We start from the raw sequence: 27,879 nt of genomic DNA on the forward strand, positions 1-27,879 counted from the left end.
TGCAAATATAAAAGTTACATAAAGTCAGACACTTTTGTTACTAAAGCCTGAAATGGGACAGCAACCTCATCTTTTTTGATCAAAGGCTTAACTTCAGAATTTGAACTAAAATCAGTATTCTTATGATTGCTCTGAACATTGCAGACAGAGTTCAACAAACAACTTTAAATAACTTTTTCATAAAGTTAAAAAAAAAAAAATTATAATAAAAAAAAAAGTGAGACCAAACTGGCCACTTTATAATTCATAAAGAAGGTGGTAACTTGCCAATGTCTGCTCACAATGTTGTTCAGAAGACTTCTATGATGTCACTTCCTATTAATGGTGTCACATAAGAGAATGGTTTATGTAACAGGGTTGAGGGGTTACTGAGGTACGGAACTAAATAATGTGATTTTAATTAATAACCTCTGAATTTACTTAGAAAAAAACATTACCAGCAAAAAATCACAGATGGATATTTATGGGAATGGCAAAATGTATCTTTTTTCTCATTTTATTATTCATATCCCAAGTACACTTCCATAGAAGGACAAAATAGGTAGTGTCAACTGAAAAAAAGCTAAATAATTTCTAATATAAACATAAAATGTATCATGTTTTTAAACATTATTAAAGGAGACATTTCAATTAATACAAAAAGCTTTTAAAAATATATTTTGGTGACCCAATAGATAAAATACACTGAAAAAGGTCAGAGGGACTCAACCGCACCGGTTTCGTGGAATGACTCATATAATTAATTTATTTTTTTATGGTTGTTAATTCGAAAATGACTCAGATCCCCTAATTACATTGGTAGAACATTTTCGCATTGCTTGCTAATCAAATTTGATAGCATGAATGAGCGCTTTTCAACTTTGGAAACGCATTCATTTAGCCTATATCGCCATCTGCTGGACTGCCGGAGAAATCACAATTACTCAGTATTAACTCATGTCTGATTAAGAGCAGTACGTCAGTAAAACACATCACTATAATAATGTAGTGCAAGACAACATTATTAAGAATAAAAAGAGTTAACTACATTCATGTCACTGATTGAAACCTAAAAGAAAGTCAAAAAAGGTTGGGGTATTAAATTGGAAATATCTGTTTTACATAGCTGTAAATATACACATCAAACGCCTTTTCCAAACCAAATTGTAAAAAAAAAAAAAAAAAAAAAAAAGTGGTCCCGTCTAGAGATGACACGTGTAGGTGTTAATTCAGGCCACAGACACTAGGGGGCTTTCTATGCGGAAGTCAACAAGCACCGAGCTGCTTCCTGAAAGTGCTGGGACTATTCTGTATAAACTAGGATTTTCTAATTGATTGATTGAACCAGCCATGTCGAAGAACACAGTATCCGATCGATTCAGAAAGGTTGATATAGATGAGTACGACGAAAACAAGTTTGTCGACGAGGAGGACGGCGGAGAAAATCAAATAGGTCCGGATGAGGCTGAGGTGGATTCTCTCATCAGATCATATCCTTTCAGTCCCATTACTTTTATGGTTACTTTTCATAGATTTCTTGCTTATTTGCAGTATGGTATTTTGATTTGTCGTTTTTTCTTAAAACACTTGATGTGTTAAGTTTCTAAAATGAATTATTTTTGTACTCTCGTCCAGACATGGGTGTGGTAGTCAGTCACTTCATTCATTTAGGACATGCACATTTCACATTGTCATCACAAGTTTGCATTGCGGATTCAACTCTTCACGGTTTTTTAAAAACCGATAAATTGCGACTATAATGTTGGAAGAGTGTAGCACATAACCTATTCCCAATAGATGTGGCAATTACTTAGTATGAGGTTGCTGTAGAAACACTTCCGTATGCCACCGACTTCCGGTTGCAAGATTAAAATCTGAGGGTGCTTTTAATTTTCTACACTTTATAAATTATAATATTCCACATATGATAGAAGTTGCATAATGATAATTATTATAATAGAATGCATAGTGATAATTAAGAGTGAATGTTATTAGTAGATTTGATTTCAGGCGTCCTGCGGTGCTTTCCTTAGTGCCTAATACAGGTAACCTGATGGGGGCTTTGCAGGCAGTACTGAAGAATCCACCCATCAATACAAAGAACCAGAATGTGAAGGTGAGTAAAAGCAAAATCACTCCCCTGGTTTCACAGACGAGGCTTAAGCTAGTCCCAGACTAAAATGCATGTTTGAGCTGTTTTTAACTGAAAGCAACTTGCATTGACATATATTAAAATATTGTCAGTGCCATTGTTTTGCCTCAAGATGCACACCAGTAATGTTTTTCGAAGGCATGTTTATACAAGCTACTTAAATTTTCTAATTGAACTAAAGCCTAATTGTGGCTTAGTCTAAGACCTGTCTGTGAAACCAGACCTTAAAGTATCAGTCATGTTAAACTTTTAATATAATCATCCCGATAGATAGATAGATAGATACATAGATACATACATACATACATACACTTCATGGCATTTCTATATTAACTTCAAATTCTCTTGTTTGGGTGGCCATATAAGATTGGAGGTGTATGATCATCTCAAATGAATGGATTAATGATTAATTCATTAATTTTCAAGGGTAGTTCATAATATATGCGTGTATGTATGTGTGCAGGACCGGGCTGAAGGCCTCGTGTTGAAAGTGCTCAGCTCATTCAAGGCTAGCGATATAGAAAAGGCTGTTCAGTCTCTGGATAAGGCTGGAGTCGATCTGCTCATGAAGTACATTTACAAGGGCTTTGAAAAACCCTCTGACAACAGTAGTGCCATCCTGCTTCAGTGGCATGAAAAGGTAAATACATTTTTTTTTAAAGGAATATTATAAAAAATATATATAATTCTGGCTATATTCACTCTCTCTCTCTCTCTCTCTCTCTCTCTCTCTCTCTCTGTCCGTACAGGCTCTCTCAGCAGGCGGCGTGGGCTCCATCGTCAGAGTGCTCACGGCCAGGAAGACCGTTTAATGTTCAGCACCTCAGCACCATTGGCGGAGGGACTGGCTGGCACAAGCCCTCGTGGTCTGGTTTCTGCCCACACTGCCAAACTGTGGAGGATGTCCAGTCACTCACCTCTCATCTTTTTTTAAAACGATCAAACATTACAGTCCCATTTGGATTTGTTGCAGTGAAGATAAGCACCTTGGATCTATGTTATCGGAATGGTGATGAGAAAATGTTCTTGTTGACCTCAGTAAATATTAAGCACAGACATTTTAGCTATTATCAAAGGAAACGTCTCTTTACTCGTCCACTTCACGTACTTCACATTCTCATACCTGTCCCTATGTAATGTCTCAGCAGAACAGAACAGAACAAACAGTACATGTAATCACATGACTAAATCATTACACAGTCATATCATTGTTTTTTGTTTTACTTAAAGGAACAGTTGTCCCCAAAATAAAAACTTCTATCATTTACTCACTCTCATATCATTCCAAACCTGTATTTTCTTTCTTCTGTAGAACACGAAAGAAGATTTTTGAAGAACGTTCGAGTCCTAACAGCATTTTTTGTTTTCTTTTGTGTTGCACAGAAGAAAGAAACTCGTACAGGTTTTAACCAAAATGAGGGTAAATAAATGATGACAGCATTTTTATTTTTGGCTGAAGCTTTAGGAAGGTGATCAAGCTTTAGTTTGTAGAGGAAGTTCTCTTTACACTCTCTTGCTCATCTGCTCCCTTTTAAGCGTAATCAGAGCTGGTCTATGGAACATGCCAACATCAGTATTTTCTTTTTTCCTACTTGCATGCACTGCATAATATATTAGTTCAGAGTTGGTTGTTGAATCTAGCCTCATTTGAACGCCTGTGCTTTCAAGAGGGAGATTTCCAACTGGATTTCTAGTGATCAGAGTGTTTATTTTCCTCCAACCCCTTCAGTAATTCACGCACGTTTCCATTTTCTCTTTGGTTTCATATCACACCGGGATCACGTTTTAAGAAACAAAAAAGGGAATAACTTTTCTTAAGTTGCCAAAAAGGTTTTTATTGTTGATTAATATTAGTGTGTTTTTGTACTCTTTACAAAAACGATGAGTTTAATTTTTTTATAACGCTGAGTATTATTCGAATTGTCCAACAAAAGCTTATGTATATTTTGATCACATCATTTTTGAACTGTGTTACCAATCGTAGAGCATGACTTTACTTTGAACTCAGACTTTATGTCAGGTGCTGATGATATAGCTAACCTCTGAGACATATGAGTGTTTGTGTACTCTCACAATTCCCACCAAACACAGAAGCAAGCGCTCAAGCTGCAATGGAGAATTCTGCTTCCACTGTGGTCTACTTATTTTGCCATACTTGAAGCCATACATAAACAACGCGAGGAAGTCTCTACTTGTTCATTTACGGCTCTAAGTGAATGTTGAGTTTGCATCACACCAGTCAATCATTTGATTAAGTGCAAAAATTATGAACTAGTTTACCAACTGCCTTATAAAATGTTCCTTTTATATTGTATGGTTCTTTTGAAAAAATAAATGAAATGAATACAGTCTTTTTTTTCCATTTGTGTTGATTGAAAGTGCAAACCAGAAGACCTATTTGAGGTGTGTAGAAAGACATTGTAACGAGGTCAGTAGATATGGAAAAAAGGAGGCGGGAACCGGCGAACGTTGAACCAAACTTTAATATAAAAATAAACAAACAAAACGAAAGTAATCGCGGACGTCTGCCGGCCACACAAACATAATAAACCATGAAATAAAGTCCAGGCCTGGTCCTCTCTCGTCCTTCACTGTAGTCGCTCCTCCTTTTATGCCTCCGGAGCTCCTCCGTGAGAGACTCGAGGCCGGCACGCCTCGCAGGTGACGCTCATTATCACTCGCGTCACCGGCCTCGCACCGTTCCCTCACGGCTCTCGCCCGCCCTGCTCGTCACACAGATGTTTTCTACACTGATTTTTTTGACTGTTGTGTGTCATTCTTGTTAACTAAAACCAAAGCCATAGAAACATTTTTGTTATTAAAAATAAACATTAACTGAAAAACTATATAGACGTAAAAATGTTTTTTAACTAACTAAAAAAAGAAAAAATGAACTTAAAATATTAAGAGCTTATGTAACTAGTGTTTCACTGATACTATATGTATATACACTACCAGTCAAAAGTTTGGAAACATTACTATTTTTAATGTTTTTGAACGAAGCCTCTTATGCTCATTAAGGCTGCATTTATTTCATAATAAATACAGAAAAAACAATAATATTGTGAAATATTATTACAATTTAAAATTATGGTTTTCTATTTTAATATACTTTAAAATATAATTTATTTCCGTGATGCAAAGCTGAATTTTCAGCATCATTACTCCAGTCTTCAGTGTCACATGATCCTTCAGAAATCATTGTAATATGCTGATTTATTATCAATGTTGGAAACAGTTGCTGCTTAATATTATTTTGTAACCTGTGATCCTTTTTCAGGATTATTTGATGAATAAAAAGTTTAAAGAAATATATCAGCATTTATTTAAAATAGAAATCTTTTGTAACAATATACACTATAGTTCAAAAGTTTGAGGTCAGCAATTTTTTTTCTTTCTGTTTTTTGAAAGTAATTAATACTTTTATTCAGCTTGGATGTGTTAAATTGATAAAAAAGTGATAGTAAAGATTTATATTTTGAATGAATGCTGTTCTTTTTAACCTTTTATTCATCAATGAATCCTGAAAAAAGTATCACAGGTTCCAAAAAAATATTAAGCAACACATCTGTTTCCAACATTGATAATCACTGAATATCAAATCAGCGTATTAGAATGATTTCTGAAGGATCATGTGACACTGAAGACTGGAGTAATGATGCTGAAAATTCAGCTTTGATCACAGAAATAAATTATATTTTAAAATAGAAAACCATGATTTTAAATTGTAATAATATTTCACAATATTATTGTTTTTTTCCCCTTGTATTTATAATGAAATAAATGCAGCCTTAATGAGTATAAGAGACTTTGTCCAAAAACATTAAAAATAGTAATGTTTACAAACTTTTGCCTGGATATATATAATATATTTATTTATTTATTTATTTATTTATTTATTTATTTATTTATTTATTTATTTATTTATTTATTTATTTATTTATTTTCCAGGCACATCATACCAATTCCAAACCACATTAATCTTAATAATACTATTAATTTTGTATTTAATCATTTATAAGTGATATATAATTGTTCATGAAGGCTGGAAATGAAAAACGCCTTATATTTTACGTATGTTTTACTTATATTTTAGGTTTGTTTCCTTTTACAGATAAAGTGAGCCAAAAAAAGACATTTAACAGACTGAAAAGTCAAAAATTATTAAATGCCCAAGAGAAGGATGCAATTCTAATGTAATACTAGAAATTGCAGTTGCTCATTGGGTCAGCAGGGTCAGACAAAAACAGGTGGAGAAGAAAAGATACATGTTAACTGTAAAATAATTTAGAATTAAGTATGAAATCATCAGGAAACCTTTAGTCTCCAGTGCCACATTTTCCAGAACTGCAACCTGGAGTCTCCAGAAGTGCAAGGTGTCAGGATCTCAGAGACTTAGGTTAGGTAAAGAATCCTAAAAAATGACCCCCATAAGAATTACAAGCTGAAGTGTTGTGAAATACATGAAGACTATTTTTATAGACAGACAGATTGAGAGTGACTCTTGAAGGACCAGCACCACATCCTCTTGTACTACTGTTTGAAGAATTTATCTTCCAGAATCTGGTATATTAAGGTGTGGGAGTTCATTTTAGTCCTTTTTAGTCATTTTTTAGGATTCTTTATAGATAACCTAAGTCTCTGAGATCCTGACACCTTGCACTTCTGGAGACTCCAGGTAGGTTGCAGTTCTGGAAAATGGTGGCACAGAAAAAAGGGTTCCTGACTGTTTCACACTTAGTAATTCATCACCTTAATTTTTAATTATTTTGCAGTTAATGTGTCTTTTCTTCTCCACATGTTTTTGTCTGAAACAATGAGCATTTCACTGTCCAATGTTCATGTCTGAACTGCAATTTCTAGTATTGCATCCTTCTCATGGGCATTTAGTAATTTTTAAATGAGTTAAATGTCTTTTTTGGCTCATTTTTATCTGTGAATTAAAAATTTGAAAACAGTAGCATAATTTACAGATTGCAGAGAACCTTAAATACTGCTGAAGAAACCACACCTGCAAGCCTAGATCGAAAATTCCCGCATTTCAAAACAAAGACGTGTATCTTTTAAATAATAGTATGTTACATTTTCAATATTCAGGCTGTATAACTATCCTACAGGGCTTTCTACACTTTAATATTTTTTGCTGCTATAAACGCATGAGATGCTACAGACATCACAGCTTACAATGAGAGTCGAGCACGTGCATAGCAATCACAAGGGGGCGCTGTTTTCTCAGCACTTACAAGCTTCTACTTTGTTTATTGCAAAGACTCGTATCATCTCATATAAATGTGCAAGTGCAAATGTGCGCTCCAGTAACTTTCCACACTCTACAGGCGTCACATGCAATGTTTTTGTCAGGAGACAGGAGTAACAACTGCAGATTATGAGTTACCTGCGGTGAGTCCGACATAATGAATCCACTAAAACGACACAGCGAATGTCGGTGGTAAACACTCGTGTTCCAATACGAGTGTACGAGTTTTGTGAGGCGTTCCTTTGAAATGAGCTGTGAAGGAGGGGAGTTGTTCTTACGCATGCGCTTATTTAAAAAACTCAGTAACAGTCTTTGGATTCTCAGTCGACGAAAAAATCCTCTCTATCACCTTTAAATAAATGTCATAATACTGCCATAGCTGAATTTAATTAGAGCAATGAAATAAAAAATAAAACTAGAGCTCATTCCTGAGTGTTGAGAAGTCTTGATTATTGAAATGTGGCTCAAGAGTCAAGACTATCTGAGAATTATTATACTCCGTTATCATGCCAAAGCTGTATGTCGATAGATCTCCATATGAGTAATCATGGGTCACCTGTCAGAAGCAGCAGAGGGGCTTTATTAGCCCATTGTGTTGTACAAGTGAATTGGCATTGTTTTCTGTGTAGCAGTTGCTATGGAAACATAAGTGCACAGCATCTTCACACAATTATACTACTGAACTTAAATGGCTTGTGTAACCAAAACACTTCTTACTGGTTCCCTGCTTACAAAGTACGGGACAATGTACAGTCGGCCTATTGTTATTGCAAAATAAACCTAAATAGGGAGAGGTGCACCTTCTTAAAATTTAAAAATAGTACAGTAATAATAATAATAAAACATAGAAAACAGTAAAATATAAGCAGACCTAATATAAAGATTTGTCCAAAATGTAATTATTGGCTTTTATTTATTATTCTACTAAAGGTATAATAACTTATTTTTATTTTACCTGGAAAATAATGGGTTAATTAGATCTATGGCAATATTAGAAAAAAGAAAAATGTCCAATTGAAATTTTAAATGACATTTATTTGTATAGCCTTCCATTTTTCATAAAGATTATCACTTCCAAACCAGCTTTAGGGAGCTTTAAGTTCAAGTGAGCAAGTTTAGGTGCAGAAATCAACCCACAAATACAAACTATAAAGACATTGCAAGAAAAGAGATAATAAAAAATAAATTAAAAATTAAATTAAATTCCACAGTTTAAAATCCCTGCAGAGTTTGTTTCCAGTGGCCAGAAACATGCACACTATCATATTCCTTGACAAATGTTTTTTTTCTATCACACTGTTATACGGACCTATACACAAAAAAACATTCATCAGATTAATAGTGTATCTGCAGACATCATCATTGATGTGAGCTTAGTGACTTAGTATGTTGTCAAACACGGTTCAGCTGAGTGTCTTATGTAACACACGCTCAGCTGAACAAGTTTGCAAAGAGAGATCCGTAGAGAGAAGGCAGGAGGAGGCATGTCTGTTTACATATTCATGTTTCTTTTTCTAAGAGGCTGGAAACCATGGAGACAGCAGGCTGAGGTGGAGGCGCTTCAGTTGTGCCCATGACGAGGTGGTTACATAATACGGATCTCCACAGAGGAAATGGAATGAAATGCAAAATGACATCACAGGAAACATGACATCTATTTACTTCCAATTGTTTGTGCAGTACTCCTTACGGTCTCCTTTATTGGCCTCCTATTTTTTTGTTTGTTAAATTGTATGTTCATTTAAAGCACTATCTATCTAGTATAGATTAGACTCAAGAGATATGAACAATACAACAACACTATCATAAAACCCCAAGCATTTGCTCTTGCTCCAAAATGTAAACACCTTCAATTTGATATAGACAGTGTCTGGACACACCTGTTCTCCATGAATGAATTGCACTGTGTTCTGGTTGCTATAGGTGGGGGGTAAGAACTGGGCTACTCTCATTAAAGTGAATAATTTGTTGGTGACATACAGCCAATCATGTTCACTGCATATTCTCACTTTCTTATCATATAGGTCCAGATATAATACAATACATCCATTTAGCAACATTTATTCTTTTTTTAATAACTGTAAAGTGTCATTTTAAGCAAGTAAGAGATGAGCGTCATTATTTATCCCTCCCACCGTGTGCTACTGTGCCCTCGTCATCAGTGACGCAGCATAGTTAAGCGCGCGCTCTTCGGTGTTGCACATCTCGTTAACGGCGGTTCTTTGGACGGATAATCACTCTTTTTTCTAAGTAGATATGATGTTCATGATCTTAAACAGACAAAGGAAATCGGTAAGACGTTTTTCTCATGTTTTGTTTTTAAAATTAAAGCGTTTTTGATGGTTAGGGGAAGGTTAAAGTGGTGTTAAAGTTAGTCGAGCTTGTGAAGTGACTAGAAAAATCCTGTTTTGAGAAAAGGGCACTTTTAGTATCTGCTTGCTGTTTTGCCTGAACGATTGCCTTACAGCTTGAATCTCGGGTGAGGAACATCAATAAAATATTCAGTTTTATTATATTATGATAAACGGTGTGGTTTAGTGTAAAAAGACTCAGCATCTGCTCTTGACTTCACAGATCGGAATAATAGCACTTTAACTGGCCGTTGAACACCATGTTACGTTTTATGGTTTTTAAGACGGTTAAAGATGTTAGTTCACTTAAAGATGAAAATGACAGATGTTAGGCAAGATGTTGTTGACCGTCAGCCTCAGTCACTATTCACTTCCGTTGAATGGCAAAACGATGCAATGCGATTGAATGGTGACTGAGGCTCTCGTTCTACTTTAATCTCGTTTTTCAAATAAATGTGTCTCATCTCAATAAGTATAAAGTATCTTGTGACCCGCCACCTTGCTCCAGACCTGTAATATGGTGTTTATATTGCACCTGTTTTGAATATAAGGTGGTGAGAGGTCACGTGTGTTTGTTTCGGCGGTACTGGTTCAATCTGGAAAGCTCAGTTCCTCCTCGCGCTCCGGGTCGCGTGTCTCTCGCGCCTTGAACAAACATTAAACCCGGAAATATAAAAACCACAGAGCGTATAGTCAGTTCAGCAGTTGTTTTGTTTTTCCTGGCTCCTTTTTGTTTATGGACATTAAATGTAATGTTTCAGGTTTAGAAAGTATATTAGGTTTTAAACTACAGTTTGTTTGCTTTCCATATAATGTTGCAGTTGTTTAGCCTACAGTTCACCCGTTTCAATATCCAAGTTGGTGGTTACAATTTTGGTAAACCCTTTCAGGGTTTCTACAGCCTTTGAAAACCTACAAATCTCAGGGTGATATAATTGGGATTTCCCATGCCTGGAAAAGACAGGGGACTTTCTATAATCAATACAAAGTTTTCTTCACCTGTAAAATATTTATAGTTGGAACTGAAAGTTAAATTTCCCAGAAATCTGAAACTAATGGAAACCTCAGTGGAATTAATTGGTTAAAAGGTTTGTGAACCACTGACTATGTTAAACTGAACAAAATGGTCAGTAATGTCTTTGAAAAATGTCTCTTATGCTCACCAAAAATACAGTAAAAACAGTATTATTCTAATATCACAATTTAAAATAAGTTTTCTATTTAATATTTTTTTAATTTGTAATTTATTCCTGTGATGGCAAAGCTGAATTTTCAGCATCATTACTCCAGTCTTCAGTGTCACATGATCCTTCAGAAATCATTCTAATATGCTGATTTGCTCTTCAAGAATCATTTCCTCATATTAGCTGTAGTTAAATTGTCATGGATGAATTCAGTGTGTTTTTTCTTTCACTTTTCTAGGTCATCATGCATAATCAAGGTTGTAGAACTTGTATTCTTTAACCCACTGAGTGACATCAGACAAGATTGGTGCAGCCGCTGTTTCTTCTCTGTTGAAAGGTCTACTAAAGTGCCTTAAAGCAAGACTGTTCTTCTGTTACATCTGTTTGGTAGGTGTGTTTCTTCACAAGACTTACATGGAATCTGTGTCCACAGACTTCTGCAATCTGTGGGGTTTTCTGCAGAATTTCAGGGTGCTTTCACACTAGCACTTTCGGTTCTTTTGGATGATGGAAACACTCTTTTCCAAAAGCACCCGCGAACCGTACCCTTGTCTGCATAAAATGAGTGGTCTGGGGTATGGTTCATGTGAACTCCAGTAAGGTTCGCTGCTGATATGAATGCAGTCCTACTAAATCATGTAAGCTCAAAAACCAAAATGTAAAAGTGAGGTGAGCAACACTGCATTTTGCCGCCTTCTCCGGTGTCGCCGTTACAAAGCAACAGGGGTAAACCGTTGCTGCTTTGATGCGAAAGCACCATGGTTCGGACCCAAATTATATAATGTGAACACAATCCAGTGGGGAAGGGGGAGCAATCTAATTCTTGTCCAGACCAGGCAATCGAACCAAGTGTGAAAGCACTAGGGCTGCACGATATTGGAAAAAAATTACATTGCGATATTTTTTTCCCAACAATATATATTGGAATATTGAGAGGCATCAATCCAGGCTAAAGTCATTAATTACCATTCCCTGATATTAATAATTTCACTAATAAGCAAGCTTCATTACAAGTGACAAAAAGGTATTTTATTCCAAAATTAGAACATTTCTGTAAACACAAAAGCAGAACACATTTTTAAGTAAAACAGCAGCTTTACACCAACCCCCCTGATTGGTTTACAACAATATAACTTAAAATAAATATATTTTTTATAAAAGAGCAATTCCACGCAAATGTCAACTTTACCATGAAAAAAAAAGTTTTAACCAAAAGAACAAAACCCTTTTTAAATTGTCCATTTAGGTCTGTAATATACTGTAATAATGTGCTCTAACAGAAATTTTAAGAAAATTGCCTTGTTTATCCACAATATATGTGGTAAGCAACAATGCTTAAATTTAATTTTCAACCCACCATATTTCATGCTTTCAAAAAAGGGATCAAAGACCCCCCCTTTTTAAACTTTATTTTAACAGTAAGCATTGTGTAGAAAGATGGAGGCATGCCTGAGAAATAAATACACTCATTTAGTCATAACAGCACTGCCTGTTGAATTTATAAGGGCTGGAATAAAGAGGTCAAGACGCTTCAGTGCTCTGTCACGTCCGTAACGTTTTAAAGATTAAGTTTATGTCATATAACAATTATAAATGCAAATAACTTGAAACTTTATATGCAAAGCTAAATTATGTTTATGCTTATTGGGATCAACAATTAATTTCACTACGTTGCTCTGAACAACCATAATAAGCGTTACGGACGTGACCGTTACGGACGCTTCATATTAAATCCTATGAGTTTGCTTCTTTATATTGCTATCATCTGTTTCAGGCTTATCATATCAGAAAATATCAAATAATCGCAATACTCTTTGTGCTTTGTTAGTTTTAATATGAAAAAGGTTTAACTTTCAAATTCAGTCGATTTTATAACAAAATTCAAGCAATAGATGTCGCTCTTTAATAGCCTATGGCGCGTGACAGATTAGCTGCAGCGCCTGTAAGCGGCGGATCAGGCGCACATGAACCGATCTTCTCTTCCTCTTGGCAGTTAAGCGGGCGTACACGGTGCGAATTGGTCGGAAGATCGTATGTCCACGCACACGTCAAGAGTGAGTTTATCTGAAGAGGTGATATATGACACGATTTTTCGACCTGCCGATTTCCGAAGCAATCGCACAAAGTTCAGTGTGTGTATGTGTGTGTGAGCATGCGAGCGGAGCGCGAGCTCAAATCAGAATAGCCTTTGACATGCTGGATAGAAAATAGGCCTATGTGAAATAAGTTTTTTTTTTTCCGACTAGTTGTTCAAGCCATAAGTGGACTAATCACATTGAGTAGTTGATTATTCACATTCACACACATAGGGCTTGCCATAAAGAACCGGCAAAAGAAATGATTATGAATTTGACCAAAAAAAAAAAAAAAAAGGAGACATTTTAATATTTAATTTATTTATTTATTTTTTTTATAATCTAATGTTTTCTAAATCAGTGTCGGCTGCAAAGTGTTGACATTGGTGACTCTCATCATCTTCGCAGTGGATGTGCAGAATGCACTTTTCATTCGGATTACATAATCAGAGAGTAGCCTTTTTCTTTTCGTTTAGAATTATTTCGTTTAAAAGAAGACATTTCGAGCTTTCTATAGATATTTTTCTCGTGTCTGTGAGGCAAGCAGCCTATACGCTGAGTTTCGGTTCATTTAGCATATAAGACGCGCTCCAGATCAAGTGATCGCGCCCGCGCATCCATATTTGTTGCTTATTTATTAAATCAAGGCAGTTGGTTGATGAAACATTGATTAAAATTAAGATACAATTTTTACAAAACGAAATTCACTTTAAAGAAGGCTTTCTACAAAACAAAACTTAATGAAGCGATCAAAATCATGTCTGACCTACTCCATGTCTCCAGATGTAATGCGCATCTTATTCTATCTTAGTCATGCTGTTCACTTGTCTTAATCAAATAGATTAAATTAAAAATAAATATTATAATATGGTTATTTAAACAAATATGAAATTAAATATGTTTTCTTTAATGGCTACCAACACATATAGTACAGTAGTACAGAGAAATTTCATGTCTTGATCAAGAGCTGATCAAGCATGTTGTGTCAAGCAGTGTGTACCATGACAGGGTTGTCTGAAGATGATATTTTACAGCGGATCGCCCAAGAGCTACAGTTATCAGGTTAAAAAATTAATTATGCTTCTATTAATTAAGCTATCCGACTCGACTCATGAACCACTCTTGATCCCGACATGACATTTCTCTGTACTACTGTACTTTGGTAGCCATTAAAGAAAACATATTTAATTTCATATTTATGTTTAAATATGCCTACTATAATGTTATTTATTTTTTAATTTCATCATAAGATGCGCAATACATCTGGAGACATGGGGCCCTATTTTAACGATCTAAACGCAAAGTGTAAAGCGCACGGCGCGTGTCCAAATCCACTTTTGCTATTTAAAAGACGGAAAAACGGTCCGTGCGCCGGGGTGCATTTTTGAAATGGGTTGTCCCTATTCTCTTAATGAGTAATGGGCATAACGTTCAATAAACCAATCAGTGTCATCTCCCATTCCCTTTAAGAGCGAGATGCACTCGAGCCATGGCGGATTGCTATTTACATGGCGGAATTTGTTGGCGGAAAAGCTGGAAAAGCCACATACAGCCACCCCAGACCTAACGCCAGCGGAGGACATCTCCTTTATTATGCCTCCTCCGTCTTTCGATTCTTTGGCCGAGCAGGTACTCCATTTGGCTGAACAATTCGAAAATACGTAACATTATAAAATACACTGACTTATTAAACACACCGATTCAACTGAGGAGTTCAACGAGTGGTGTTTTGCTGAAATTACCTGTTAAGTGGCCAGTCAATCTTTCAGTCGTCTGCGTTGGATGCAGGCTTTCAAATAGCTCCGCGCGATGAGTATTGGCACGATTGTTCAATTAATTAGCCTTTTTCGTTCATCATTATAACTATTAATAGGCTGAATTGAAAATAGGTAGCCTAATTCTAATAAACGCAATGACTATTCATCATTACATTTTTATATTTATGTAGCCTACGCAATAATATTATTTTACACTGTAATCCTTTTGTTTTTAATATTTGGCATGTTTGTTTGATGCGCATCCCAATAAGCAAAGTCAACGCGCACTGTGGACGCGCCCAGAGGCGCAGTTTCTTAACGCGCTCTAACACAAAAAAATATTGTGCCATTGACTTTAGACTTTAGACCAGGTTTGAGTTGGTCTATGGCGCAGTCTATTTTCAGCTCCTTAAAATAGCAATGCGCCGGCAATGCGCCTGAACACACCTCTTTTTTAGACGAGCACGCCCATGGGAGCACTAACTGGCGCAAATGCATTTACTAATTTAAGGACTTGGCGCTGAACGGGAAAACGCGAACGGCGCCGGACGCAAACTAGCAAACACACTTGTGCTGCGCCTTGCGTCGCATTGCGCCGGGTGTATTATGGGGCCCATGGAGTGGGTCAGACATGATTTTGATCGCTTCATTAAGTTTTCTTTTGTAGAAAGCCTTTCTTTAAAGTGAATTTCGTTTTGTAAAAATTGAATCTTAATTTTAATCAATGTTTCATCAACAAATTGCCTGGATTTAATAAATAAGAAGCAAATATATTCATGGATGCGCGGGCGCGATCACTTGATCTGGAGCGCGTCTTATATGCTAAATGAACCGAAACTCAGCATAGGCTGCTTGACTCACAGACACGAGAAAAATATCTATAGAAAGCTCGAAATGTCTTCTTTTAAACGAAATAATTAAAAACTAAAAGAAATGGGCTACTCTCTGATTATGTAATCCGAATGAAAAGTGCATTCTGCACATCCACTGCGAAGATGATGAGAGTCAGCAATGTCAACTTCATCTTTGCAGCCGACACTGATTTAGAAAACATTAGATTGTAAAAAAAAAAAAAACACAAAAAAAAAAAACAATCAAAATGTCTCCTTGCTGTTTTTTTTTTTTTTTTTTTTGTCACATTCATAATTTCTTTTGCCAGTTCTTTGGCAAGCTTTATGCTTGCGCTTGAGTCCTATATAAATGCTAATTATAATATTCTCTCCAGTATTTAAGTAATTAAATGTGATAGTCAACTAATGGCTTGAACAACTTGAAGGAGAAAAAAAAAACTTATAGGCCTATTTTAGCATGTCAAAGGGTAGGCTATTCTGATTTGAGCTCGCGCTCTGCTCGCATGCTCACACACACTGAACTTTGTGCGATTGCTTCGGAAATCGGCAGGTCGAAAAATCGTGTCGTATAGCCTATCACCTCGTCCGTGCGATTTTCAGATAAACTCACTCGTGACGTGGACATACGATCTTCTGACCGTCAAAATTCGCACCGTGTAGCCTAGACCTTCATTTACAGAACGAAATATGAACATCAAAAGGTAGGCCTATATGATACAGTACAACTTATAGAAGAGCATTGTGTCTCATAGGACATTTCCTCGGGAATTGGGATGTCGCGTTTTTACCTGTTGGTTAAAAAATGAATGGCCTAGCCTTGATCACAATCCGTGCGATCAAGCTAACAAAATAGGCTAATAACATTGCAATAATTTTGACTTGAAATAAAGTTTGATCATTTTGACTCAAGACTCCGCTTTAAACTGTGAAACTAGCCGAAAACCGTGGGTTCATTCACACACAAAACTGACATGATTGCGATTGGCAATAGTGTAGGCTACGTCAATCGGTCCACCTGTGGGGAAAACTTGCGATTTTAAACTGCTTTATGATAAACATTAATATTTGTCAATGTATTTTAGCAAGCAGTTCTGTAAGAAGGAAAATCATGGTCTCTAAATTGAATCTTGAACGCACACGCTTGTCAACATGAGAAATAGGTCTAATCTATAACCTTTTGCAATACAGAGTATAAAGTTGTAAAAAGTTTAGTAAAAAGTTAATAAATTGTGGGGTCTTACCATACTGGTATCCCAGATTTCAATATTTGGTGGTTTAAATGCCTGCTTGAGGTCTCTGTGAAAGTTTTAAAGCAGTTTTTAAAGCAGTCTTCTGTGCCGCTTTCAGACCGGTCACGTCCGTAACGGAAAACTGTCACATCCGTAACGTTGTTTTTTCCTCATTAATGCGAACACGAAAAATGAAATAAAATTATTATTTTATGCTCTGTGGAGAGCCAACCCTTCTTCATTCGGTGGGCATTATTACTTTTGGTTTGCTCAATGTAATTCACAGAATTCGTAAAAAATATGTTGTCACCCAAAGCTTAGTGACTTTTTTTGTCACGTCCGTAACGCTGTATATTTTCCTCATCTAAAATATAAAACAGTTGTATAGTCTGACATTTTTCTAATGTCTGGACTCCTTTAGTAAGGGGTTATGAATATACAAATAGACGGTTCAATATGTTGCTATTAAATGCATTCTTTGAGCGTTTATATTTCAAGTTTTGACTCCAAATGTCATGTCCATAACGCTGGAATTGCCCAAAACAACTTATAAGCATTTTGGTTCACAATCTTTTAAGTCAACTTTTCTTAGCCAAAGTGCCAAAATAAAATAGTGCTGTTGTTGGTCATCATAATCATGGCTAAATATATGAAATAATGAAAATGAAATAAAACTTATATATATATATATATATATATATATATATAATATATTTTGTATTATATCTTCTAAACAGATTAGAGAACATAGAACATATTCCTGTAAACAGAAAAGCCGAACACATTTAAACAGCAGCTTTACAACACCAACCCCCCTGATTGGTTCATAACATAACTTAAAATAAATATATTTTTTATAAAACAACTTATAAGCATTTTGGTTCAGTCTTTTGTTTTTAAGTCAACTTTTCTTAGCAAAAGTGCCAAAGTAAAACAGTGTTGGTCATTATCATAATCACGGCTAAACAAAATGAAATAAAACTTCTAAACTGAGTATTCTTTAGCATGATCATGACCATGCATGTTTATGTATGCTGTATGCAGGGCTTGACATTAACTTTTTTGCTCACCAGCCACTGTGGCTAGTGGTTTTCCGAAGTTACTAGCCACTCTGCATTTTCACTGGCCACAATTTTAATGTTGGTAAATTACATTTTATATGATTAAAGTTGACTTTGTTATGCTTAAATTGCTTTATTTTGAGTCATTTTACTTGATTTAGAAGATTTACAACCCTTTCAAACTTTTAAATGCAGATTGACCACCTAAATCAAGACTACGTTGTATATCAGCTGGTATGTAGCCTAAAGGTGGGCAAGAGGTGGACAATATGAGCATTGGCTAATATGAGAAAATTGATGTTATTTGTGTTAGGCTACATAAAAGAACAAAGCAAATTACAAAAACAATAGTAAATTAAAAATATATTTTTTTAGATACAGTATGTTTATTTAACATATAACTTATAGCCTACATTTATTTAACATCGTTTGTTGTTTGATTAACATTAATGACTCCTTACAATAACATGTAAGGAGTCATTAATGACTCCTTACATGTTCATATATTAAATATTTGGCTACTTATGCCCTCGTTTTCCAGTATTCTCAGCTTAGTTAAACACAAGCCATTACACAGAAATCCCCAGACAGATATTGCAGAAAGTGTTGTACAAAACTGCACAGATTTCATGTGGGCCTTCTCATCACGTATTTGTAAATGCTAAAAGAGCAGTTCTCATTTTGCTGTGTTTGCCTCTATCCACATTGACTTTGATAGATCCATCAAAATGACTCCCAACGGATATTTAATATTTGAAGATGAGAGTTTCCTTGACTCTACTGTGGCCAAGATGAATGCTTTGCGTAAAAGCGGCCAGTTTTGTGATGTCAGACTGTTGGTAAGACCCCCTTTGTTTCAGGAAAAATAAACATGCCTTCCTTGTGATACTGTATACATGTACACGTATACTGTATTACTGTTCAAAAATTTGGGGTCAGTAAGATATTTTTTTTTTTTTTTTTTTAACAAACTTCTCAAGGTTGCACTTATTTGATCAAAATTACAGTAAAATAGTAATTTTGTGAAATATTACAATTTAAAAGAGTTATTTAATAAACTCCCGTCTCCAGTATTACATGATCTTTCAGAAATAAATCTAATATGCTGATTTGATGCTCAAGAAACATTTCACAATGTTGAAAAGTTGTGCAGTTCAATATTTTTGTGGTAACGGATATATATATATATTATTTTTTTTTTTTTTTTTTTTTTTTTCAGGATTCTTTGGCAAATAAAAATTCAAAAGAACAGTTTTTATTTGACCTGAAAACCTTTTTTGTAACTTTTTAAATGTCTTTCCTGTTGCTTTTGATCAATTTAATGTAGTTGCATGATTCTGGAGAAATTTTTATTTTTTATTTTTTTTAAATGAGATCTTGATTCTTCCACAATTCACACTAACAAAACATGTAATTTACTAGAGGTTCTGATAAAAAAAATGTTATTTGCTGCTTAAAAATATTTAATTAAGTGTAATGAAATAAATGTTTAAATTAAAGATTAATTCAATGACTCCCTCATTAAGGCTTCACTTGTTTCAATTCTGGATGAATACGCTTTTTGAACAAATCTTTTGAATGAACGATTCGATTACAAATCTCTACACTTTTTAAGTCACACATCACCACCTACTGGTGTAACCATGTAATTGATAGTCTTTAAAAGGTACTCAAAGTCATTACTTTCAAAAGTTGATTTACTCTTTTTAGCCCAACTGTAGGCATCAGTGTTTATACCCGAACTATACACTTTTTTTTTTTTTTTTTTTTTTTTTTTTTTTTTTTTATATCCCAGATCTTTTGTGATAATTCAAATTATTGAAACATAGAAATAATGACACTGTGTGGTTGAAAAGTGTTTGTGAAACTGTTTCCTACTATGACAACGGCTCTCTCTGGCTCAGCAGCAGCGCCAACCCAGATTTGAGTGTTTGTCAAAAGTTAAAGCCTAGCCGAACCGTTGTCATTTAGGAAAAAGATTGCATGGGTGTTTGAATCGAGATTGCGATCTTGCAACAATTAATTTTGCAGCTCTAATTTAATGCATCTTCGTTTAAATAAATTTCTTTATAAAAAGTATCTTACTGACCTCAAACTTTTGTATAATGCTCTCTGTACCCACTCACAGCATTCTTTATTATGGTGCTTCTGCAGGTCTGTGGACATGAGCTGATGGCCCATAAGGCTGTGCTAGCTTGCTGCAGTCCTTGCCTCTTTGAAATCTTCAATGCTGACTCTGAGCCACAGGGTGGGATTTCACTGGTTAAATTTGATGACCTCAACCCTGATGCTGTGGAGATCTTGCTGAACTATGCCTACACAGCGCAGTACATATCACATGGCATTTAAACTTTTGATTACTCCTTTATAATGTCAAGGACATACAGGTTTCATATATCCCCATATTCTCCTGTTGACAGACTGAAGGCAGATAAAGATCTGGTCAGAGATGTCTATTCTGCAGCAAAGAAACTCAAATTGGAGAGGGTCAAACAGGTATGTACAGGCATTTACATGGTCAGAATTCTCTAATGTATACACTACAGTACTGTTCCCTCATATCCTGAATCCTGTTTTGCAGATCTGTGGAGATTACCTGCTATCAAAAATTGACTCCCAAAGTGCCATTTCATACCGCAACTTTGCTAGTAGCATGGCTGATGGGCGACTTCTGGGCAAGATTGATGGCTATATCCAGGACCATCTTCAGGAGATCTCAGAACAGGATGATTTCCTTAAACTTCCTCGACTAAAAGTATATCTGTCTAATATATGTAATATAATATAACATAATTTTAAATACTACTTAAGTGTTTTGCATTTATTTTTTGTATAATTCCATTCTTAACTGTGTCTGTATAGCTGGAGGTTATGCTAGAGGAGAACCTGAACTTGCCTGGTAATGGCAAACTCTACTCAAAGGTGATAAGCTGGGTGCAGCGCAGCCTGTGGAAGAATGGAGATCCCCTGGAGAAACTAATGGAAGAGGTCAGTATTATGGCTTAATATGTACCCTTTCCTTTCACCTTGCTCATGTCTCCTGAATTTCTGTTCAAAAGGTTGACTCAGGTCCCCCCACTTCCCCTTCCCCCATAGTTTTGCCTTTAACCTTGTAAATTTTGCAGTACGTGCTCCTCAAAATACTGAAAAACTGAACGGTTTTCCAGGTGAGCCGAACAAACTGTTAAGTCTGATTTCCCCCCTTCGCTTTCTTTCCCTTGACTGTATTGACCTGAATTGTCTTTGTGACTTAACATTTTCTCCCCAACAGGGCTTTTTGGACTATTATTAATTTGATTCTAATGGCTGGTCCTCCCCATTGATCTCCCCATATCTCCTGTAGGTTTAGTATACACATCAACAGCAGTTTTGTCCAGCCCTGAAGAAGAATGCAAGATCCCAACCATCAGTGGTACTAAGTCAACCTACCAAAAGCCATGTGCTCCCATCTGTGCAGTGTTCCCGAGAGCTTTGCAGCTTTTTTTCCAATCCCACTGTGCAGCGATCATTTGTTTAGATAGCTCTTTGACCCGAAGCGAAGTTACTTATAGCTAGAATGATCTCTCCTCCCAGCAATTTCTACAATCACAGTGACTGTAGACATGTGAAAGGTCGTGGCTCCCTCAAGGTCCAGGCAGCACACAGTTGTCAAGGACCTCCCTCGTAGCAGCTGACTCCACTGCTTCAAGGAACAAGGCAGAACATTGCTTTGTTCTTGTTATGGAAACACCCACATGGGTCTTGTTGGTGTTTTGTTGTTGCAGGTGCAAACGCTGTACTACTCAGCAGATCACAAACTGCATGATGGGAGCCTGCTTGAGGGGCAGGCAGAGGTCTGCAGCTCTGAGGATGACCACATCCAGTTTGTGCAGGTACATGACTGGTTTTCAGTCCTCCCCTTCCAGTGCACTGCCTTCTCTGCTGTAGAATAGCATGGCTCCCATTTGATAATGTTTCAGGTGGTTTGCACTAAAAGGCAGATCTGTAAACTACCACCTGTCTTAGTTGTGTTTGCACTGTGGAAGACCTCTTAAATGGTGGTATTGGCACTGGATGGAATGGGTTTAGCCTTTGGCCCTAAGCCTGTATGCATGCAATAGAGATAGGGGGTGACGTTTGGGCAGGTTTAGAGCTGCCTGGTTTGGTTTTGCAGAAGAAGCCTCCTCGAGAGAGAGACGAGATGAGCTCAGGCGCCTCTGGCAGCCTCTCTCCCTCCATCAGCCAGTTCAACAAGCACGAATGGAAGTACATCGCATCCGAGAAGACCACCAGTGAGTCTATAGTGCTTCAAACATTTATGCTATAAATTTCCATATTTATTTATGCAGAGTCCCAATGGTCATGTTACTGGATCAAAAAATTAAGCATGATTTCCATTTCTATAGTGGATTTTTTCTTTTTACTCTGCTCTAAAATTTCCTGTTTGTAAATTTGATTTTATTTATTTTAAATGAATAAAAATTATCCTTATCTGCTAGAAAATCCTGGGTTTTTGTTGATTACAAGAAGTAAGAAACCTGTTTTTATTGTGTAAATTAACTAGACGTCTTTTGCAGATAATTCATACCTGTGTCTGGCTGTTCTGAGAGGCATGCTGTGTGTGATCTCCCTGCATGGTCGCACAAGTCCTCATACTTCCCCATCTGCTACACCATGTGTGCTGAAGAGCCCCAGCTTTGAGACTCAATCAGAAGATCTGCAGGAGAAGCTGTTGAAGCCCATGCATTACGCTCGCTCAGGCCTGGGAACCGCTGAACTGGACAGCAAGCTCATTGCTGCAGGTATGAAAATGGGCTACTTTCCCATAGACTGAAGTGAGACCATAGACGTCTCTTGAGCTGTCGCAATCTGTCTCTTCAGCTGTCGCAGTCTGTCTCTGAGTTTTACTAGATACAACATGAAATAAACATGAATAAACATGAGAAGGTATGTTGAAAGATACAGTATACAACCGCGGAAAGGCGTCAATAAAACTGCTTGTAAACAATCTCACATTTACCTCAGAAAAGTCCAATAAATCATTTGTCAGCAAAAAAAAAATAACTTTGAGAGGAGCATTTAGCTATAAATATGCACTATATCACACATTCATTGTATTTTTCAATGTTCTTCAATATTGAATGTTTGAGTTTTATGGCACCCACCATTTAAATATTAATATAAAAAAATGAGTAGGAACATAATTGTCATTAAAAATGTATTATAACGTTATTATAAAAATGTCCTTGTGTGCAAGTTCCCTGTATAGTTTACAGCATAAGTTGTTGTTTTTTGTTTTTTTCTTCTTTGAGGAAATTTGCCATGTACTGTACCCGAGGCCCCAAAGTAATCAATATTGAATCAAAGTTAATTGAATTGAAATCGAATCCAATTGTGAAATTTGTCAATGCCCAGCCTTAGTGTCAATAAATGTTTTTTTTTTTTTGTTGTTGTTTTTTTTTTTTTTTTTTTTTTTTACCTGAAGCAAATGTTGCCCCCAGACCCCCCAACAACAATATATATTGTAAACATATCACCTTTTTCACCTCTTGTGTGTTTGCGGCTGTTATTAAAATCTATATATTTTTTTTTTTATCAGAGCAGAACATGCACGGATGTCATTTACACCTTTTCATGTCACTCATGCAAATTTTGCAAAACAAACATTCAGAGTGTTGATACTGGTGGAGCTGGAGAAGAACAAATATAAAAACGAAAGAACCACATAGCATGACGCAAAAAATGGTCATAAATGGAAACATGAAAAGGTCATAGGTTTGTGAAGATGTGATGTACTTATTGTTATCTGTTCAGGTGGTTACAACAGAGAAGAGTGCTTAAGGACAGTGGAATGTTATGACCCACAGAAGGACTGCTGGACTTTCATTGCTCCCATGCGCACTCCACGAGCTCGCTTCCAGATGGCTGTGCTAATGGTAAAGGCAGTGCACCGTTTCCAGTCCTAAAGTAGCTTTACTGCATCTGCTATTACAGCTGAATGAATGGTTTTTCTCTCAGGGTGAGCTTTATGTGATGGGTGGCTCCAACGGTCACTCTGATGAGCTGAGCTGTGGAGAGATGTACAACCCCAAGGCTGATGAGTGGATTCAAGTTCCTGAGCTCCGCACCAACCGCTGCAATGCAGGTATGCATCACTTCTATTTTTTTTTTATGCAATCAAAATCACGCATACACAAATTTGCTTTCTGTTTTGCTGCCATTGTTTCCTACTCTAAAACATTTGTTGAATAGTTTTGAGTTCAAGTGAAGCTACACTTCAGTGTGTTTCGTCATCAGGAGGGTCTTTTAGGGTACTTTTAGATTACTTTTGACCTAACTCGTTTATCACATTGATTTGAAAAGGATAATATTGTACCATATTGATCTAAAAAATACAAAGAGAAAGAAATTATATTCTTTTCTTTATCAACAACATGAAGTGGATTAAACATTACGTCAGGGTTACCCAGACTGGTGTTTCTGAAGGAACTGCAGGGGTTTTGTAAGTTTAATGATAAGCTAATAATTAAATCTTAAAAATGTAAAATTAAAATAATATAAAATTATACTAAAATGTTTTTGAAAGACACATGCCTCTAGGGGTGGGCGATTATGACAAATCTTTTTTCAAGATATGAGTATCCATGGCCGTCATGGAGACAATGAAAATATCTGAAGATTGTTAGGAAAATGAATGTTAAATATAAAAATTAGATGAAACCCTGTCTATGAAAACATGAAAATGTAATTAGAACAGCGCTCGATTGATTATGATGCAGCAATGTTTTTAATAATAATGGGTAAGGACAGAATTTACTGTAGATTTCTATAATGTTCTCATTATAAACCATAAACGCCTTCGCATTTTCGAAGCCATGCAAATTATGCCATTAAACAAATGTGATGATAAATGCACTGCTGCATTATTATAACATCAGTATTTTTATTTATTTATTTTTTTTAAAAAAAGAAACATCTAAAAGCAGTATGACCGTCTCAGATATCTGTCAATATCGGACATTGCATTTGAGCATGAAACTAAACACTGATATGCAGCGCATTCAGCATGTTAATAAATGTTGATATCCTGACCCAACGCATCCTATAGTAGATTAATCGGATAGTAGCTATTACAACTTTTATCTGAAAAAGTTTTGCGAAATGCAAACGTGAGCTTGACGAAGTACAACTCCGACTGTGCTTTAAAATGTCACTAATAGTTCAGCAATATTTTGGATTCAATTTGCACTTTCTGATCAACCAAAATGTTATTTTACAGTATGAAAAGCACTGATTATTGCTAAATGAATTACAAATAGAATTGAAACGATATTTTCAGCACAAGATAAAAGCTTGGTGCTGCACATCTTGCATTGAACTGTATTTTCATCTATCTTGTCAAAGTGAAACTATACATCACTACGTGACTTCAAGGCCATTCTCTCTCTTCTCACGTCTTTTGACACATGCTGTGGAAAGCTAAACAGTTGGAGCTCAGGGCCCCGCCCAAAGTGCTGCTATAACCAATAAGGGCAAAGGGAAAAAAATACATTTCGATCATCGCTTACATGATCGCTGTCACGGTCAAGTACTCGAGTATTCGGACGCTGTTGCACATTCCTAATATTTAAATTGAATACTATGTTATAGCCATTTATATTGCAATATATTTATTAGGTGGTTAGGGGCATTTTACCTGCCCAAATAGGTGGCAAAAAGCACTCAATTCAGTCCTCACGCTCTGAGCATCGGCTTCATGTCACGTGCTGACAGCAAAATTTATTTATTACTATAATAAATGTATTTATTACTATAATATTATTTGTGTATATGTTATATTATTGTAATGTAGTAATAAACATTTAATATTATGTGTTGTTCATTAGTAAAAACATAATTTAAAGTGACTGTATATTATCTAAAGGCTGAGGAAAAAAAATCTGCATTTTAAACTACATAAAGGTGTTGTTCTCATTAAGGAGTGGATAATCTCTTTTGTTTGTTCTCAGGTGTGTGTTCCTTGCAAAACAAGCTTTTTGTGGTGGGTGGATCTGATCCCTGTGGCCGAAAGGGCTTGAAGAATTGTGACTCCTTTGACCCAGTGACAAAAATGTGGACCAGCTGCGCACCCCTCAACATCAGTATGTCAATTAAATTTTCTATTCTGAAATGACTGATTTGTATTGTACAAACCTGAATGTGTGGTTGACTATTGTCCCTCTTCTGTGTTTAGGAAGGCACCAGGCGGCAGTGTGCGAGCTAAATGGATTTGTGTACGTGATTGGTGGCGCCGAGTCCTGGAACTGCTTAAACTCAGTAGAGCGCTACAACCCAGAAAACAATACATGGACCCTGGTGGCCCCCATGAACGTTGCCCGTCGTGGAGCTGGTGTGGCAGTGTATGAAGGTAAATGGAGACTTGTTGAAATAGGAGGTATATAGATGGCATAATAGTCCAGCAGGGTTATAAATTCTCACTGGTTGGAAAATGACTTAAGCTTGTTAAATTCAGAACTTGCCTTTTTAATTAAGTTATTTCCAATTGATTCCAGGGAAGCTCTTTGTGGTTGGAGGATTTGACGGCTCTCATGCTCTGCGCTGTGTGGAGGTCTATGACCCAGCCAAGAACGAGTGGAGGATGTTAGGCAGCATGATGTCAGCACGAAGCAACGCAGGGCTGGCTGTGTTGAACGGTGTGCTCTGTGCTGTCGGGGGCTTTGATGGTAACGAGTTTCTCAACACCATGGAGGTGTATGACCCAGAGAAGAATGAGTGGAGCCCATTTATAGAGGTGTTGACTAAGAACTGAAGGGTGTCGGGATCCCATGCTCAATCTTGTGTTTTACTGATGTTCATCTGTTTAGGTGCTGATGAGAGAGAACTCTGATAGATGCTCATATAGGGTTGCCCAAAGCGACATAAAGCCTTTGCATATTGCATAATTACTATGTAAATAAATTTTTCTCCTTTTTTTTTATTTTTTATTTGTTGTTTCACTATCAAAGCCTGTAGCTGGAGTAATATGGAGATGGCATGACGGCAACAGGTTTATTAGATTGCTATAATATGAACTGTAACAAAGGTTCACGACTTGCCGCAGTCAGGCACAATGCTTATGAATGATTTGACAATGATTATTGATGATAGCCTTTCTTATTGAAGATGCTATCTATATATGTATAGTTGGAAAGTCTTAGACCACAAAATACTTAGCTAAAGCTTATCTTAAATGGAGCCATAATGCTTCAGTGGAATTGCATCTTTTGCCTTTTTATAGCATTTTTATACAACTTATCTAAGTGTCTAATATGTAAACCTGACAAGCATACATTCCAGTTATGAATGAATCTGTGCCACAGGCTTGTTTTTACCTAGATGCTTATCTATGTCTGCTTTATGCTAAAGAAGCCAATGATAATGCCACTTAACACCAATTAATGTCTCATCTCATTCATTTAAAACCTTGTTGGACCTGATTTGTAAATGATTTTCTGATGTTTTACTTTTGGTACAAAAATGGTGCAAAAATTAATAAACCATTTCAACTTGTAGTAGATTGAGTGTCTCAACTTTCATCCATCGTACTGGAAGGTTACATTTTTATTTTTTGGTCTGCTTTTTTTCACTGGTTAGATTTAATGTTTTTGTTAATGATTCTGAAGACTTAAACATGAAAGACAAGTCTGCTTGATAACATATCTCTGCATTAGCATTACTAATCATGATATGTGTGGGAAGCAATGGAGATTGGGTATCATCATGTTAAAATCACTTTCATGCAGATTACATGCTGTGTTAAGAGGATTAGGCTCAGGAGTAATAGAGAGTACTATGCCAGGTGCCCGAATGAAATTAGTGTAAAACATTTACTTGGCAGTTGGCCTACGGGTCACAATTTTCATGCCCCAGTCATGAAGTCCCTGATCTCTGGTAATATTAGGGCAGGCCACTAGGTAAATGGGTCAGGCAGTGTCACTGTGAGATGAGGGGACTTGAGAGTGAAC

The 27,879-nt window shown here is 36.2% G+C and overlaps 2 protein-coding genes across 2 annotated transcripts; both read left to right on the plus strand.

Annotated features, from left to right (window-relative positions):
- The first annotated feature begins 1,240 nt into the window (after nt 1-1,240).
- On the plus strand, nt 1,241-4,476 carry arpc5a (actin related protein 2/3 complex, subunit 5A). The gene is made up of 4 exons (XM_067362620.1): nt 1,241-1,468; nt 2,022-2,095; nt 2,595-2,771; nt 2,881-4,476. Exons 1-4 carry the CDS (start codon nt 1,330-1,332, stop codon nt 2,941-2,943), a joined length of 453 nt encoding a protein of 150 aa, XP_067218721.1. The 5' UTR covers nt 1,241-1,329; the 3' UTR covers nt 2,944-4,476.
- Nucleotides 4,477-9,525: 5,049 nt separating this feature from the next.
- On the plus strand, nt 9,526-27,426 carry ivns1abpb (influenza virus NS1A binding protein b). The gene is made up of 15 exons (XM_067362388.1): nt 9,526-9,680; nt 11,162-11,310; nt 18,615-18,735; nt 20,051-20,223; nt 20,317-20,392; nt 20,478-20,651; nt 20,759-20,884; nt 21,661-21,768; nt 22,050-22,167; nt 22,453-22,677; nt 23,690-23,811; nt 23,894-24,020; nt 25,885-26,016; nt 26,109-26,282; nt 26,428-27,426. The coding sequence occupies exons 3-15, from the start codon at nt 18,625-18,627 to the stop codon at nt 26,682-26,684; spliced, it is 1,923 nt and encodes a 640-aa protein (XP_067218489.1). The 5' UTR covers nt 9,526-9,680; nt 11,162-11,310; nt 18,615-18,624; the 3' UTR covers nt 26,685-27,426.
- The last annotated feature ends 453 nt before the right edge of the window (nt 27,427-27,879 follow it).

This window comes from Chanodichthys erythropterus, chromosome 16 (assembly GCF_024489055.1).
Source record: "Chanodichthys erythropterus isolate Z2021 chromosome 16, ASM2448905v1, whole genome shotgun sequence".
In the NCBI taxonomy this organism is placed as follows: Eukaryota; Metazoa; Chordata; class Actinopteri; order Cypriniformes; family Xenocyprididae; genus Chanodichthys; species Chanodichthys erythropterus.